The 17489-nt window shown below is 49.2% G+C and overlaps 1 protein-coding gene across 13 annotated transcripts in view; it reads right to left on the bottom strand.

Moving 5' to 3' along the window:
- The window catches only part of itpr1a (inositol 1,4,5-trisphosphate receptor, type 1a), a 209600-nt gene that overhangs the window by 8556 nt on the left and 183555 nt on the right, over positions 1–17489 (bottom strand). For 12 of the 13 annotated variants that reach the window (XM_060920238.1, XM_060920239.1, XM_060920241.1 and 9 more), the window contains 4 exons: positions 12644–12808; positions 12315–12504; positions 12138–12227; positions 3901–4013 (listed from right to left, as the gene is read on the bottom strand). In XM_060920238.1, the coding sequence (XP_060776221.1) occupies positions 3901–4013; positions 12138–12227; positions 12315–12504; positions 12644–12808 (558 nt within the window). Of the gene's footprint in view, positions 1–3900; positions 4014–12137; positions 12228–12314; positions 12505–12643; positions 12809–17489 lie in introns of those variants that run through there. The other variant, XM_060920249.1, reaches the window with a different exon arrangement.

Genomic DNA, 17489 nt, shown 5'->3' with positions numbered 1-17489 from the left:
GTTCTCACCCATGAGCGACCTAGCACTCACAGTGAGTATGGAGGAAGTCAGGAGAGTGCTCCATGGTGTGAACCCCAGGAAGGCTGCCGGTCCCGACGGTATCCCAGGAAGAGTACTGAAGGGCTGCGTGGATCAGCTGACTGAGGTTTTAACTTCTATCTTCAACCTCTCTCTGTCCTCCTGTACTGTCCCCAAATGCTTCAAATCTGCCATCATTGTCCCCATCCCTAAGAAACCATCTGTCAACAGCCTCTCTGACTACAGACCTGTGGCTCTTACCTCGACAGTTATGAAGTGCTTTGAAAGGCTGGTGCTAAAATACATCAAAGCCTCTCTCCCTCCAAGCTTGGATCAGCATCAATTTGCATACAGAGCCAACAGATTGACAGGAGATGCCATCAACACAGCCCTCCACAGCGTGTTGACGTGTGTGGAACGACCCGGCTCATATGCAAGAATGTTGTTCATGGACTTTAGTTCTGCTTTTAATACTATCATGTCCTGCAGAATGATGTCCAAACTTTACAGTCTGGGTGTCAGCCATCACATCTGCAGATGGATTAAGGACTTTCTAACTGACCGTCCACAGTCAGTTAGCCTGGGGTTCTACCACTCCTCAGTCCTGGCTCTCAGCACTGGTGCCCCCCAGGGCTGTGTACTGAGTCTTATGCTATACACCCTATACACCCATGACAGCAACATCATTATTAAGTTCGCGGATGACACTACTGTGGTAGGACTGATGCATAATAACGACGAGACTGCCTACAGGGATGAAGTCCAGAAACTCACTGCTTGGTGTTCTGACAACAACCTAGTACTCAACTCCTCTAAAACAAAGGAGTTGGTGATAGATTTCTGGAGGAAGAGGGAGGAACCTGCCCCTCTCTTCATCGAAGGGCACATTGTGGAGAGGGTCAGCAACTTCAGATTGTTGGGAACACATATCTCTCAGGACCTCACATGGACTATTAACACCACTGCTCTTGTGAAAAAAGCACAGCAGAGACTGTACTTTCTGAGGTCACTGAGGAAAGTCAACCTGTCCCAGAAACTACTGTTGTCCTTTTAAAAATGTTGTGTGGAAAGCATCATCACCCATGACACCATGGCTGACAAAAAGGCTCTGGAGAGAGTCAGGAAGTCGGCACAGAACATTATACGGACACAGCTGCCCTCACTGACGGACATATATAACACCAGATGTTTGCGCCATGCAGAAAACGTCATCAAGGACAGTTCTCACTCAGGAAACAGCCTGTTTATGCTGCTGCCTTCTGGAAGGTGCTATAGGTCCATACAGGACCGCACCTCCAGACTCATGAACAATTTTTATCCAAGTGCCATAAAACAACACAACTCCTAGTTGAATTATTTGCAATATTCTGTGCAATATTTTCTGGACTGTGCAATACACTTGTCCATCTATTTATTAACTTGTTGTTTTATGCCAATATCTGCTGCATGTGATGTGTGCTGCTTTATATTTACAGTATATTACACTTATTTTATATTAGCCTTTTTAAAATTTAAAACGTGTGCTGTTTTTATATTTTTAAATATAATTTTTTAAATATCCATCCATCCATCTTCTACCGCTTCTCCAGATCCTGGTCGCGGGGGTAGCAGCCTAAGCAGAGCAGCCCAGACTTCCCTCTCCCCGGCCACTTCCACCAGCTCTTCCGGGGGAATACCAAGGCATTCCCAGGCCAGCCGAGAGATGTAATCTCTCCAGTGTGTCCTGGGTCTGCCCCAGGGTCTTCTCCCAGTGGGACATGCCCAGAAAACCTCCCTTGGGAGGCGTCCAGGGGGCATCCTAACAAGGTGCCCGAACCACCTCAACTGACTCCTTTCGATGTGGAGGAGCAGTGGTTCTACTCCGAGTCTCTCCCGAATGACCAAGCTTCTCACACCGTCTCTAAGGGAGCCCAGCCACCCTGCGGAGAAAACGCATTTCTACCGCTTGTATCCGCGATCTCATTCTTTCGGTCACTACCCATAGCTTGTGACCATAGGTGAGAATGGGAATGTAGATGGACCAGTAAATTGACAGCTATGCCTTTTGGCTCAGCTCTTTCTTTACCATAACAGACCGGTTTAGCGTCCGCATCACTGCTGATGCTGCCCCGATCCTTCTGTCCAACTCCCGCTCCCCCTTACCCTCACTCATGAACAAAACCCCGAGATACTTAAACTCCTCCACTTTAGGTAGCAACTCCCCCTGACCCGGAGTAGGCACTCCACCTGTTTCCGGCTGAGCACCATGGCCACGGACTCGGAGGTGCTGATCCTCATCCCAGCCGCTTCGCACTCGGCTGCAAATCGTCCCAGCACATACTGTAAGTCACAGATTGATGAAGCAAACAGGACCACATCATCCGCAAAAAGCAGAGATGTGATACTGATGCCACCAAACCAGACACCCTCCGCCCCTTGGCTGTGCCTAGAAATTCTGTCCATAAAAGTTATGAACAGAACCAGTGACAAAGGGCAGCCTTGGCGGAGTCCAACATGCACCGGGCAAGGCAAGGCAAGTTTATTTATATAGCACATTTCATACACAGTGGCAGTTCAATGTGCTTTACAGAAGTAATAGCAAAACAGTAAACAATAGAAAATAAAATTACATAAAATAAATGGGGAAGAAAATTAATAAGAATTAAACAATAGTAGAAATAAAATAATAAAATGAGAAAAAAATTCAATTTAAAAAAAAACAGCAGAATAAAATAGAATAAAGTTAAGTAAAATTTAAAACATGGAGAGACTGTAACGAGTCCGACTTACTGCCGGCAATGCGAACCAAACTCCTGCTCCGGTCATACAGGGACCGAATGGCCTGCAGTGGTGGGCCCTGAACCCCATACTCCCAAAGCACCCATCACAGGGCACCATGAGGGACACTGTCATAAGCCTTCTCCAGGTCCACAAAACACATGTAGACTGATTGGGCAAACTCCCATGCACCCTCCAGTACCCTTGCAAGGATAAAGAGCTGGTCTAGTGTTCCACGACCAGGACGAAAACCGCATTGTTCCTCCTGAATCCGAGGTTTGACTATCGACCGGACTCTCCTCTCCAGCACTCCAGCATAGGCTTTCCCAGGGATGCTGAGAAGTGTGATCCCCCTATAGTTGGAACACACTCTCCAGTCCCCAACCACTACCCCAGTCTGCCAATCCAGAGGCACTGTCCCCGACCTCCACGCAATGTTGAAGAGGCGTGTCAGCCAAGACAGCCCAACAACATCCAGTGCCTTCAGGAACTCAGGACGAATTTCATCCACCCCCGGAGCCCGGACACCGAGGAGCTTTTTAACCACCTCGGCAACCTCAGCCCCTGTGATGGGCGAGTCCTCTCAAGCACCCTCAGACTCTGCGTCCTCCTCGGACAACATGAATGTGGGATTGAGGAGATCCTCAAAGTATTCCTTCCACTGTTGGTGGAACAGCATATTTTTAAAATATATTTTTAATATTTCATATTACACTTATTTAATATTAGACTTTTATTTTTATATTGGATGAGGAGTTGCACTAAAATTTCATTGTACAGCTATGCAATGACAATAAAGGCATTCATTCATTCATTAACAATAACAGGTATTACAGGTGTACTGTGTTGGGTCTAGTGTGACATCTTGTCTGTTAGGGAGCAAGCTAGCAGGGAAAACAGTGTCGCTGCAATTACACACACATGCATAATTATAATGCACTACCTGTACCAGAGATACACTACATGGTTTTTACTCAATTAGTTAAATAATTATAGTTCAGATAGTGACAGGGAAGATCAGTGCATATCAACTCACATTAGTGTTACTCAGTATAACTGAGCATTACTAACTATGCAAATAGCTTACTTTACTACACTCCGTGTGTGTGTTTGCGTGTAAAATACCTCTTTAGAAGGTTTGCGTAGAACGTCTCCAACTCCTCCTCCACTCCTCAGACCATGACTCAGAACAGTGATCATACACATCCACAGAGAATCACATGCTCTCTCAACATCATCTACACACACACACACACACACACACACACACACACACACTCGTCGCTGCAATAATGTTCAAAATATGTAAATATAAAAATCTACTTTCAGCTGTCTAACGTACGTTAGGGCTGAACGATCTATCGTTTTCGACCAAAAATCGCGATCTCAGACAACACGATTTTGGGATCGTCAAAGCCGCGGTTTTTCTCAGTGCTCCTAAACTGACCCATGTTTTGTTTCGTCAATAAATTGTCCTCATTTTTTACACTACAGACAAAAAAAATTACGTTCAGGAAAGCCTTGTGGCACTCAGTGTGAAAGAATTTTGTGAATATCTCCTTCCGTTTTCGTGTAAATCCCCGTTGTTTGGAGGGAGCGCTGTGAGGAAAAACTGCGCTTTCTCTGTCTGTGTCTGAGCGCGCGGGTGGGGGAGGGGTGGCTCACTCGCGCTCTCTCTCACACACACAGGAGGGAGGGGCCCTGCAATAGCGACTGCTACAGCCACTGCATCACTCTTATTTCCCACAGGGGAATTGTTGGCTCTAGTTATAATTTATAATGCTTATGTACATTCTTTTACAAAAGTGCAATATTTTGATGCTGCTGAGCCATTGATCAACCTTTTTTTATGTCTGATATGTTGTAGATGGGAAAAGTAAAAGAAGCAAAAGTTTACTTAAGAAAAATGGCTCTCTTTTTATTAAGTTATTATAACTTGTTCCTCAGGCACTCAATGTTAATAAACAGGCCTACATTTGAAATCTGTTGACCTCAGTTTTCATTCTTGCATTAGCTTTATGGAATTCATTGTATTAATTAATTTGCACTGAAACTTGATTTAAAGAAAAAAAATCGTGGTTGAAATTGAAATCGCAATATCTGCCAGAAAAATCGCAATTCAGTTTTTTCTTAAAATCGTTCAGCCCTAACGTACGTTTACTGAAACCATTCCGTAACTTTAAGAACACACACTGGAGTGAGGGTGAATGTCTGGATGAGGAATATATTTAAAGCAAAACTGATAGCTCTGTGTACAGTTTACAGCAACTTCTCATCTCATCTCATTATCTCTAGCCGCTTTATCCTTCTACAGGGTCGCAGGCAAGCTGGAGCCCATCCCAGCTGACCATGGGCGAAAGGCGGGGCACACCCTGGACAAGTCGCCAGGTCATCACAGGGCTGACACATAGACACAGACAACCATTCACACTCACATTCACACCTACGGTCAATTTAGAGTCACCAGTTAACCTAACCTGCATGTCTTTGGACTGTGGGGGAAACCGGAGTACCCGGAGGAAACCCACGCGGACACGGGGAGAACATGCAAACTCCACACAGAAAGGCCCTCGCCGGCCCCGGGGCTCGAACCCAGGACCTTCTTGCTGTGAGGCGACAGCGCTAACCACTACACCACCGTGCCGCCCTACAGCAACTTTATTAAGTTAATTATTACTAATGTAGGCGGCACGGTGGTGTAGTGGTTAGCGCTGTCGCCTCACAGCAAGAAGGTCCGGGTTCGAGCCCCGTGGCCGGCGAGGGCCTTTCTGTGCGGAGTTTGCATGTTCTCCCCGTGTCCGCGTGGGTTTCCTCCGGGTGCTCCGGTTTCCCCCACAGTCCAAAGACATGCAGGTTAGGTTAACTGGTGACTCTAAATTGAGCGTAGGTGTGAATGTGAGTGTGAATGGGTGTCTGTGTCTATGTGTCAGCCCTGTGATGACCTGGTGACTTGTCCAGGGTGAACCCCGCCTTTCACCCGTAGTCAGCTGGGATAGGCTCCAGCTTGCCTGCGACCCTGTAGAACAGGATAAAGCGGCTACAGATAATGAGATGAGATGAGATTACTAATGTAATAGCTATTTAAAGTAAGACTGTATAAAATCAGTGAAATTTAGTTTCCTCATTGTGATATCTGTTTATTTCTGTAATATCTCACAAAATATCAGGCCATTCTGTGTTTGAGAAGTTATTTAATTTGAGGGGATTAAAGCAAACAATGTGCATGAAATCACTCGCTTCGCGCAGTCAAGCAGACAGAGGAAGTCCGTGTGCGCATGCGCAGGTTTACCTTCTTCTTTTGGGTTTTATGGCAGCTGGCATCCACAGTGTTGCATTACTGCCATCTACAGGTTTCCCTTTGAGCGTGCACTGACAGTTCCATCATTCTGTTGCTAAACGAACAGCTGATCACACCGAGGTGCTCGCTGAGCGCCCATATTTATTAGTTTGGCCCTGCGTTTCCTTTCCTTCGCAACATACCTGTTAGGACTGGGACTGTTTTGGCCTCTAGAGGCCGCTGTTATTTCCACCTTGTCATGTTTGTTTTGGCCTCTAGAGGCCGCCACTGTGTTTTTGTGTTTGTCTTCTTTGCCTGTTTCCTGCCCCGCCCTGTTCCTTAATTAGTGTGTGTATATATACCCCTCTGTTTGTTCCCTTGTCACGGAGTCTTTTTCCTATGCTATGCTGTTAGTGCTATTTCCCTCTGTCCCATGTACCTTGCCTGTGTCTTCGTATTCTTGGTTTTTGCTTCTTTCTTTTGGACTTTGTGGATTTTGTTTTGACCTTTGGATCTTCTGTGTGTTTTTGCCTCTTCTTTTCTCATTTGGATTTTGGACTTTGAACCTTGGGATATTTTATTTCTGTTTATCTTCTGAGCTTTGGATTATTCTTTTTGTTTTTTTCCCTTGGATTGTACATATTGTAAATAAACTTTTTGATACTTTTCTACTTCCGCCTCACGCCTCTGCACTTGAGTCATCCCCCTGGTGGCCTAGTGGGGGTTTGCTGGATTACCACACCAGCGAACCAGGTTCGAATCCCAGCAAAACCCTAACAGAAAGACTCCGTCATGACCGACTCAGCAGAGGCTTCTTCATCTGTCTACCCGGCCAACCTTCAGGGAATGATGGCTGCGTTAACACGCCTCGGATCCACCATGGACACTTATGGACGGACTCTCGCAAGCCAACGTGAGACCCTTGCTCGCCACGAGGTACTGCTTCAGCAGATTGGAAAAACCCTGGCACAGCTGACTTCTCTGCCCCCATCTCCTCCGCCTGATTCTGCTCCTGCTCCAGTGCCTCCTGCCATGCTGCCTTCTTCACCTCGCGAACCCAGCCTTCCTGCACCACAGAGGTATGACGGCAAGCACAGTGAGTGTCGAGAGTTCCTTACCCAGTGCCAACTCACCTTTGAGCTTCAGCCTACCACCTACACTACGGATTGCCGCAAGATTGCCTTTGTGATAACCTTGTTAGCTGGTAAGGCGCGGGCCTGGGCCACTGCTATCTGGCAGAGACAGGGACCCGAGTGCTCTGATTTCCAGCTGTTTACTGAGGAGATGTTTCGTGTCTTCGATCAAGCAGACATCAGTAAAGACGCAGCCAGAAAGCTCATGTCCATCCGGCAAGGGGGAAGCGTCGCAGACTATGCCATCTCGTTCCAGACGCTCGCAGCAGTAAGTGGATGGAACGAGACTGCCCTGGTGTCAGCCTTCCACCATGGTCTGTCTGACCCCATCAAAGACGGTCTGGCTTCTATCAGATGCCCTAGTGACCTCGAAACACTGATCTCACATTCTACTCGTCTGGACAACAGGATGAGAGAACGCCGCCAAGTCCTGAGCCTCCCCGGCCTCCCCGCCTCTACCTGGAGCCCGTCTACCTCCTCCAGTGACTGTCCAGAACCCATGCAAGTGGGTCGTACTCGCCTCTCCGCATCTGAGAGGGAGCGCAGAAGGAGGGACAAGTGCTGCATCTACTGTGGCAAGCCTGTTCACTTCCGAGCATCATGTCCCGAGCTCTCGGGAAAAGGACCGCCCCGTCCAGCCGAGGGAGGGTTGTGACGGGGCCTACCCTCTCTCCTGGACTTCTTGGCCAAGGAATCTACATCCCGGTTTCCATCTCCTGGGGTGAGTCCGTCCACTCTTGCCAGGCTTTGTTAGACTCAGGGGCGGCTGGAAACTTTATGGATATCCACTTCACCCAAAGTATCAATGTCCCGACTGCGCCTCTTGAAGTCCCACTGTCTGTGTCTGCCCTGGATGGCCAAGCCTTAGGTGACGGAAGAGTCACCCAAGTAACTTCTCCAGTCTTTCTCCAGTCTCAAGGTCACAAGGAAGAGATATCCCTGCACCTGATTCCTTCACCAGAGTTCCCAGTGATTCTAGGCCTTCCTTGGCTTACCCGCCACAACCCTCGCATAGACTGGGTAACTAGCCAGGTTGTGGAATGGGGCCCTGCGTGCCATGCCTCTTGTCTGCTCTCTAGCGTTCCTGTGTCTCCTGCCGAGCCCCCTGATCTCACCGAGCTATCTCAAGTTCCCACAGAGTACTGGGATTTGAAGGAGGTATTCAGCAAAAGCAGGGCCGCCGTTCTTCCTCCGCACCGGGCCTACGACTGTGCCATCGACTTGCTCCCTGGGACTACCCCTCCTCGTGGCAGACTGTTTTCCCTCTCTCAGCCAGAACGCAAGGCCATGGAGGAATACCTCAAAGACGCCCTGGTCTCTGGGTTCATTCGACCCTCCACCTCACCTGCTGGTGCCGGCTTCTTCTTTGTCGGCAAGAAGGATGGGGGGCTCCGACCATGTATTGACTACAGGGGCCTGAACAAGATCACTGTGCGCAACCGATATCCCCTTCTGCTGATGTCCACAGCATTCGACCTGCTCCAAGGCGCCACCATCTTCACCAAGTTGGACCTACGGAACGCATACCACCTCATCCGTATCCGACAGGGAGACGAGTGGAAGACTGCCTTTAACACCCCGTCTGGGCACTACGAATACCAGGTGATGCCCTTCGGACTCACCAACGCACCAGCTGTTTTTCAGGCCCTAATCAACGACGTCTTGAGGGACATGATTAACCTGTACTTTTTTGTCTACCTCGACGACATCCTTATCTTTTCCAAGACCGTGCAGGAGCACCGCCACCATGTCCGCCAGGTTCTCCAGAGGCTGCTACAGAACAATCTGTTCGCCAAGGCCCAGAAATGCGAATTTCATGTTCCGGAGGTCTCCTTTCTGGGTTTTATTGTACGGACAGGCCAACTCCAAATGGACCCAGCCAAGACCCTGGCCGTCCGGGACTGGCCCATTCCCAAGTCCGTCAAACAGGTTCAGCGATTCTTAGGATTTGCTAACTTCTACCGCAAGTTTATCAGGAACTTTAGTTCTGTAGCAGCACCCATGTCGGACCTCACCAAAGGGACAGGTGGATCTTATGTCTGGTCTCCTCAGGCAGAAAAGGCATTCAAACACCTCAAACACCGCTTCTGCACGGCACCCATTCTGGTCCTCCCGGACACCTCCCAACCATTCATCGTGGAGGTGGACGCCTCGGACAGTGGTGTCGGCGCGGTGCTCTCTCAACGTTCGGAAGGAAAGCTGCACCCCTGCGCATATTTCTCCCACCGCCTGACTCCTGCGGAGTCCCGGTACGATGTGGGGGATCGAGAACTGCTAGCGGTCAAACTGGCCCTTGAGGAGTGGAGGCACTGGCTGGAGGGAGCGCAACATCCATTTCTGGTTTGGACGGACCACAAGAACCTGGAGTACCTCCAGCAAGCCAAGAGACTGAACCCACGACAGGCTAGGTGGGCCCTGTTTTTCAGTCAGTTTGACTTCACCCTATCGTACCGCCCCAGCTCCAAGAACACCAAACCTGACACACTGTCCAGGCTGTTCTCTGCCACTAACAGGGAGAGTGAAGTCGGGCCTATTATCCCTGTGTCCCGGATGGTGGCCCCTGTCCGCTGGGGTATTGAGGAGGCCGTCCGACGAGCCTAACGCCAGGACCCCAGTCCTGGGACGGGGCCACCGGGCCTCTTGTAAGTCCCACATCAAGCCCGGGCCAAGGTTCTCCAGTGGGGTCACTCGTCCCCTCTCACCGCCCACCCGGGAGCTCGAAGGACCCTGGACTTTTTGAGAAGGCGCTTCTGGTGGCCTAGCATGGAGAAGGAAGTGAGGTCATTCGTCCTTTCCTGCGAAGTGTGCACCAGAAGCAAGAACCCACGACAGCACCCCCAGGGTCTCCTGCATCCTCTGACCATTCCCCGGCATCCCTGGTCCCACGTGGCAGTCGACTTCATCACGGGTCTCCCCGAGTCACAAGGTAACACTGTCATATTGGTCATAGTTGACAGATTCTCCAAGGCCTGCCACTTTTTACCACTGTTCAAGCTCCCTTCTGCCCTTGAAACTGCTAAGCTATTATTCACTCACGTCTTCCGAGTCTTTGGTCTCCCGCAGGACATCGTCTCAGACTGAGGGCCCCAGTTCTCCTCCCGAGTGTGGCACGGGTTCTGCAAGGTCATCGGAGCCACTGCCAGCCTCTCCTCTGGGTTTCACCCACAGTCCAATGGCCAGACGGAGAGGCTCAACCAGGACCTGGAAACCACCCTGCGAGGCCTGGCTATGGATAACCAGACATCGTGGAGCACCTGGCTGCCATGGGCAGAGTACACCCACAACACCCTGCAGTCATCGGCCACCAAGCTGTCGCCATTCCAGTGCCAATTCGGGTTCCAGCCACCTCTGTTCCCGGACCAGGAGGAGGACGCGGGGGTGCCCTCGGTCAACCAATATGTGAGACAGTGTCGCAAGACCTGGAGCAAGGTCAGGAAGACCCTCATCCAGACCTCCAGAACCAACTAGACTCAGGCCAACCGCCATAGAAGACCTGCCCACACTTTCCGCCCTGGGCAGCGGGTTTGGCTGTCCACTAAGGACCTTCCGCTGTGGGTGGAGAACCACAAGCTTGCTCCTTGCTACATTGGCCCCTTTAAGGTGGTGCGCAGGGTGAACCCTGTCGCCTACCGGCTCCAGTTGCCCCGGACTCTGAGGATCAACCCCACATTCCATGTTTCCCTGTTGCGGCCTGTACTGACATCCACGTATGCCCCTGCCCCTAGGAACCCCCCCGCATCTTCCAGGGTCAGACTGTGTTCACCGTGCATCATCTGCTTGACTCCCGCCGGGTCCGCGGCGGGCTTCAATATCTAGTAGATTGGGAGGGCTATGGCCCTGAGGAACGCTGTTGGGTCCCCGCCTGGGACATTCTAGATAAAGGACTATGCCGGGACTTCCATTCGGCCCATCCAGATCGCCCTGGGAACGTCAGGAGACGCTCCTGGGGGGGAGTCCTGTTAGGACTGGGACTGTTTTGGCCTCTAGAGGCCGCTGTTATTTCCATCTTGTCATGTTTGTTTTGGCCTCTAGAGGCCACCACTGTGTTTTTGTGTTTGTCTTCTTTGCCTGTTTCCTGCCCCGCCCTGTTCCTTAATTAGTGTGTGTATATATACCCCTCTGTTTGTTCCCCTGTCACGGAGTCTTTTTCCTATGCTATGCTGTTAGTGCTATTTCCCTCTGTCCCATGTACTTTGCCTGTGTCTTTGTATTCTTGGTTTTTGCTTCTTTCTTTTGGACTTTGTGGATTTTGTTTTGACCTTTGGATCTTCTGTGCGTTTGAGTTTTTGCCTCTTCTTTTCTCATTTGGATTTTGGACTTTGAACCTTGGGATATTTTATTTCTGTTTATCTTCTGAGCTTTGGATTATTCTTTTTGTTTTTTCCCTTGGATTGTACATATTGTAAATAAAATTTTTGATACTTTTCTACTTCCGCCTCACGCCTCTGCACTTGAGTCATCCCCCTGGTGGCCTAGTGGGGGTCTGCTGGATTACCACACCAGCGAACCAGGTTTGAATCCCAGCAAAACCCTAACAATACCTAACGTATTTTCTTCTCGTCTGTCGTTACTGTAGTCAGTCTTTCATGTTTCATTCGCACACTCACATCCTCCATGTTTCTCTCCTGTTTCAAATTTGTATCCCACAATGCCTTGTGTGAACGGGGAAAGCCCACCACGTGATGCATGACGTAGTATCTTGAATTGGGTCATGGTGAAGCAGGAAAAAATAGCAGAGAATTTAGGGCCATGTGGCCCTAAACTCATTAATTGTTCTATTTAAAAAAAAAAAACCTACTAAAATTGGAAGTCTGTGATTTGAATTTAGTAGCGTTTGGTCCACTAAACAAAAATAATTGGGTGTCAGAGAAAATTATTTTTATGACCTACACTTGAAAAAATCTTAAAGACAGTACAGCTTTAATGGAAAAACAAACTGAAATGATTTTTACCTTCTTCTGTCCCCACAGAGAGACACGTCCCATTCTCCATCACACATGAACCCTCGGACAGGAAACTGCTCGCCTGATTCACCCCCTCCTCTACACACACACACACACACACACAGGATAATGTTTTCAGCATTCAACATGGATTGTCCCTTAGTGTGTGTGTATAGAGTAGCGTACCCAGAGTGGAGTTAGTGATACGATCCACCTCCAGTATAAAATCGTCTTTAAAGAAGATGTAGCCCACAATGGAGAAGAGGTAAACCAGGATGAGTCCCAGTACAGCAGTGAGGACGATGGAGCGACCATTCCTCGTCACACTTTTAATCACATTCAGCAAAGTTTCCTCTCTGTTCACCAGGTCAAACAACTACACACACACACACACACACACACACACATTACACAGGTCAGTGCCCAAGTTTTATGTATTTTAATATTTGAGGATTAAAGATTTTGTTACGAAATAATGTGAGGTCAAAGGTTAAAGTAAAGTACTGAAAGGTCACCAGTAAGCTGTAGAAGAAGACGTGTCCACAGAGGCCCAGTGTACAGATAAGAAGATAAAGCAGATGAAAGAGGAACTCTCTGTCCATCACCATTGCTCTGTAACCGCGAGTAAACGTCCCTCTGTTACCCACAAAACTCAGCAGGAACACAATCTTATTACATACCTGAAAATATACAACACACGTTATATACACAACTGCAGACACCCAGAAACACTGTGCATGACTGTGTTACAGTGTGTCAGAGTGGGTTACAGTGCATTACATTGTGTAAGTGTTACAACATGTCAGTGTGTTACAACATGTCAGTGTTACAGCATGTCAGAGTATGTTACAGTGCATCAGTGTGCTACAGTGTCTCACTGTGTTACAGTGTGTGAGTGTTACAGCATGTCAGAGAGTGTTACAGTGTGTCATAGTATGCTACAGTGCATCAGTGTGCTTCAGTGTGTCAGTGTGTTACAGTGAGTCAGAGTGCACTACAGCGAGTCAGAATGTGATACTTTTGTGTCAGAGTGGGTTACAGAGCGGGTTATAGAGCGTCAGAGTGGGTTACAGAGTGTCAGAGTGAGTTACAGAGCGTCAGTGTGGGTTACAGAGCGGGTTATAGAGCGTCAGAGTGAGTTACAGAGCGTCAGAGTGGGTTACAGAGTGGGTTATAGAGCATCAGAGTGGGTTACAGAGCGTCAGTGTGGGTTACAGAGCAGGTTATAGAGCGTCAGAGTGAGTTACAGAGCGTCAGAGTGGGTTACAGAGTGGGTTACAGAGCGTCAGAGTGGGTTACAGCAATTCAGAATGTGATACTTTTGTGTCAGAGTGGGTTACAGAGTATCGGAGTGGATTACAGAGCATCAGAGTGGGTTACAGAGGCATCAGAGTGGGTTACAGCGAACCAGAATGTGATACTTTTGTGTCAGAGTGGGTTACAGGCATCAGAGTGGGTTACAGAGCGGGTTACAGAGCGTCAGAGTGGGTTACAGGCATCAGAGTGGGTTACAGAGCGGGTTACAGAGTGTCAGAGTGGGTCACAGAGCGTCAGTGTGGGTTACAGAGCGGGTTATAGAGCGTCATAGTGAGTTACAGAGCGTCAGAGTGGGTTACAGAGCGGGTTATAGAGCGTCAGAGTGAGTTACAGAGCGTCAGAGTGGGTTACAGAGTGGGTTATAGAGCATCAGAGTGGGTTACGGAGCGTCAGAGTGGGTTACAGCAAGTCAGAATGTGATACTTTTGTGTCAGAGTGGGTTACAGAGTATCGGAGTGGGTTACAGCGAATCAGAATGTGATATTTTTGTGTCAGAGTGGGTTACAGGCATCAGAGTGGGTTACAGAGCGGGTTACAGAGCGTCAGACTGGGTTACAGAGTGGGTTACAGAGCGTCAGAGTGGGTTACAGAGCGTCAGTGTGGGTTACAGTGAATCAGAATGTGATATTTGTGTGTCAGAGTGGGTTACAGGCATCAGAGCGGGTTACAGAGCGTCAGAGTGGGTTACAGAGCGGGTTACAGAGCGTCAGAGTGGGTTAGAGACTGTCAGAGTGGGTTACAGCGAGCCAGAATGTGATACCTTTGTGTCAGAGTGGGTTACAGAGCATCAGAGTGGGTTACAGAGCATCAGAGTGGGTTACAGGCATCAGAGTGGGTTACAGAGCGTCAGAGTGGGTTACAGAGCATCAGAGTGGGTTACAGGCATCAGAGTGGGTTACAGAGCGGGTTACAGAGCGTCAGAGTGGGTTAGAGACTGTCAGAGTGGGTTACAGCGAGCCAGAATGTGATACCTTTGTGTGTCAGAGTGGGTTACAGGCATCAGAGCGGGTTACAGAGCGTCAGAGTGGGTTACAGAGCATCAGAGTGGGTTACAGGCATCAGAGTGGGTTACAGAGCGGGTTACAGAGCGTCAGAGTGGGTTAGAGACTGTCAGAGTGGGTTACAGCGAGCCAGAATGTGATACCTTTGTGTCAGAGTGGGTTACAGAGTGTCAGAGTGGGTTACAAAGCGTCAGAGTGGGTTGCAAAGCATCAGAGTTGGTTACAGAGCGTCAGAATGCACTATAGCATTTCAGAGTGTGCTAAGAAGTGTCAGAGTGTGTTATAGAGTGCCAGTGTGCACTACAGTGTTTGTGAGTACACTAAAACATGCCAGAGTGTTACAGACTGTGTGCACTACAGCGTGTCAGTGTGCTACAGCGTGTCAGTGTGTTACAGCGTGTCAGTGTGCTACAGCGTGTCAGTGTGCTACAGCGTGTCAGTGTGTTACAGCGTCAGTGTGCTACAGCGTGTCAGTGTTACAGCGTGTCAGTGTGTTACAGCGTCAGTGTGCTACAGCGTGTCAGTGTTACAGCGTGTCAGTGTGTTACAGCGTGTCAGTGTGCTACAGCGTGTCAGTGTGTTACAGCGTGTCAGTGTGCTACAGCGTGTCAGAGTGTTACAGTGTGTCAGTGTGCTACAGCGTGTCAGTGTGTTACAGCGTGTCAGTGTGCTACAGTGTGTCAGTGTGCTACAGTGTGTCAGTGTGATACAGTGTCAGAGAGTATTGCAGTGTGTCAGAGTGTTACAGACTGTGTGCACTACAGTGTGTCAGTGTGCTACAGTGTGTCAGTGTGCTACAGTGTGTCAGTGTGCTACAGCGTCAGAGAGTATTGCAGTGTGTCAGAGTGTTACAGACTGTGTGCACTACAGTGTGTCAGTGTGCTACAGCGTGTCAGTGTGCTACAGCGTGTCAGTCTGCTACAGCGTGTCAGAGTGTTACAGTGTGTCAGTGTGCTACAGTGTGTCAGTGTGTTACAGCGTGTCAGTGTGCTACAGCGTGTCAGTGTGTTACAGCGTGTCAGTGTGCTACAGTGTGTCAGTGTGTTACAGCGTGTCAGTGTGCTACAGCGTGTCAGTGTGCTACAGCGTGTCAGTGTGCTACAGCGTGTCAGAGTGTTACAGCGTGTCAGTGTGTTACAGCGTGTCAGTGTGCTACAGTGTGTCAGTGTGCTACAGCGTGTCAGTGTGTTACAGTGTCAGAGAGTATTGCAGTGTGTCAGAGTGTTACAGACTGTGTGCACTACAGTGTGTCAGTGTGCTACAGCGTGTCAGTGTGCTACAGTGTGTCAGTGTGCTACAGCGTGTCAGTGTGCTACAGCGTGTCAGAGTGTTACAGTGTGTCAGTGTGCTACAGTGTGTCAGTGTGATACAGTGTCAGAGAGTATTGCAGTGTGTCAGAGTGTTACAGACTGTGTGCACTACAGTGTGTCAGTGTGCTACAGTGTGTCAGTGTGCTACAGCGTGTCAGTGTGTTACAGTGTCAGAGAGTATTGCAGTGTGTCAGAGTGTTACAGACTGTGTGCACTACAGTGTGTCAGTGTGCTACAGCGTGTCAGTGTGCTACAGCGTGTCAGTGTGTTACAGTGTGTCAGTGTGCTACAGCGTGTCAGTGTGTTACAGCGTGTCAGTGTGCTACAGCGTGTCAGTGTGCTACAGCGTGTCAGTGTGTTACAGCGTGTCAGTGTGTTACAGCGTGTCAGTGTGCTACAGCGTGTCAGTGTGCTACAGCGTGTCAGTGTTACAGCGTGTCAGTGTGCTACAGCGTGTCAGTGTGCTACAGCGTGTCAGTGTGTTACAGCGTGTCAGTGTGCTACAGTGTGTCAGTGTGCTACAGCGTGTCAGTGTGTTACAGTGTCAGAGAGTATTGCAGTGTGTCAGAGTGTTACAGACTGTGTGCACTACAGTGTGTCAGTGTGCTACAGCGTGTCAGTGTGCTACAGTGTGTCAGTGTGTTACAGCGTGTCAGTGTGCTACAGCGTGTCAGTGTGCTACAGCGTGTCAGTCTGCTACAGCGTGTCAGAGTGTTACAGTGTGTCAGTGTGCTACAGTGTGTCAGTGTGCTACAGCGTGTCAGTGTGCTACAGCGTGTCAGTGTGCTACAGCGTGTCAGTGTGTTACAGCGTGTCAGTGTGTTACAGTGTCAGAGAGTATTGCAGTGTGTCAGAGTGTTACAGACTGTGTGCACTACAGTGTGTCAGTGTGCTACAGCGTGTCAGTGTGCTACAGTGTGTCAGTGTGCTACAGCGTGTCAGTGTGCTACAGCGTGTCAGTCTGCTACAGCGTGTCAGAGTGTTACAGTGTGTCAGTGTGCTACAGTGTGTCAGTGTGTTACAGCGTGTCAGTGTGCTACAGCGTGTCAGTGTGTTACAGCGTGTCAGTGTGCTACAGTGTGTCAGTGTGTTACAGCGTGTCAGTGTGCTACAGCGTGTCAGTGTGCTACAGCGTGTCAGTGTGTTACAGCGTGTCAGTGTGCTACAGCGTGTCAGTGTGTTACAGCGTGTCAGTGTGCTACAGCGTGTCAGTGTGCTACAGCGTGTCAGAGTGCTACAGCGTGTCAGAGTGCTACAGCGTGTCAGAGTGTTACAGCGTGTCAGTGTGTTACAGCGTGTCAGAGTGTTACAGCGTGTCAGTGTGTTACAGTGTGTCAGTGTGCTACAGTGTGTCAGTGTGCTACAGCGTGTCAGTGTGTTACAGTGTGTCAGTGTGCTACAGTGTGTCAGTGTGATACAGTGTCAGAGAGTATTGCAGTGTGTCAGAGTGTTACAGACTGTGTGCACTACAGTGTGTCAGTGTGCTACAGTGTGTCAGTGTGCTACAGCGTGTCAGTGTGTTACAGTGTCAGAGAGTATTGCAGTGTGTCAGAGTGTTACAGACTGTGTGCACTACAGTGTGTCAGTGTGCTACAGTGTGTCAGTGTGCTACAGTGTGTCAGTGTGCTACAGTGTGTCAGTGTGCTACAGTGTCAGAGAGTATTGCAGTGTGTCAGAGTGTTACAGACTGTGTGCACTACAGTGTGTCAGTGTGCTACAGTGTGTCAGTGTGC

The sequence above is a fragment of the Neoarius graeffei genome, chromosome 4, assembly GCF_027579695.1.
Source record: "Neoarius graeffei isolate fNeoGra1 chromosome 4, fNeoGra1.pri, whole genome shotgun sequence".
In the NCBI taxonomy this organism is placed as follows: Eukaryota; Metazoa; Chordata; class Actinopteri; order Siluriformes; family Ariidae; genus Neoarius; species Neoarius graeffei.
This window is presented reverse-complemented; position numbering and strand designations above follow the sequence as displayed.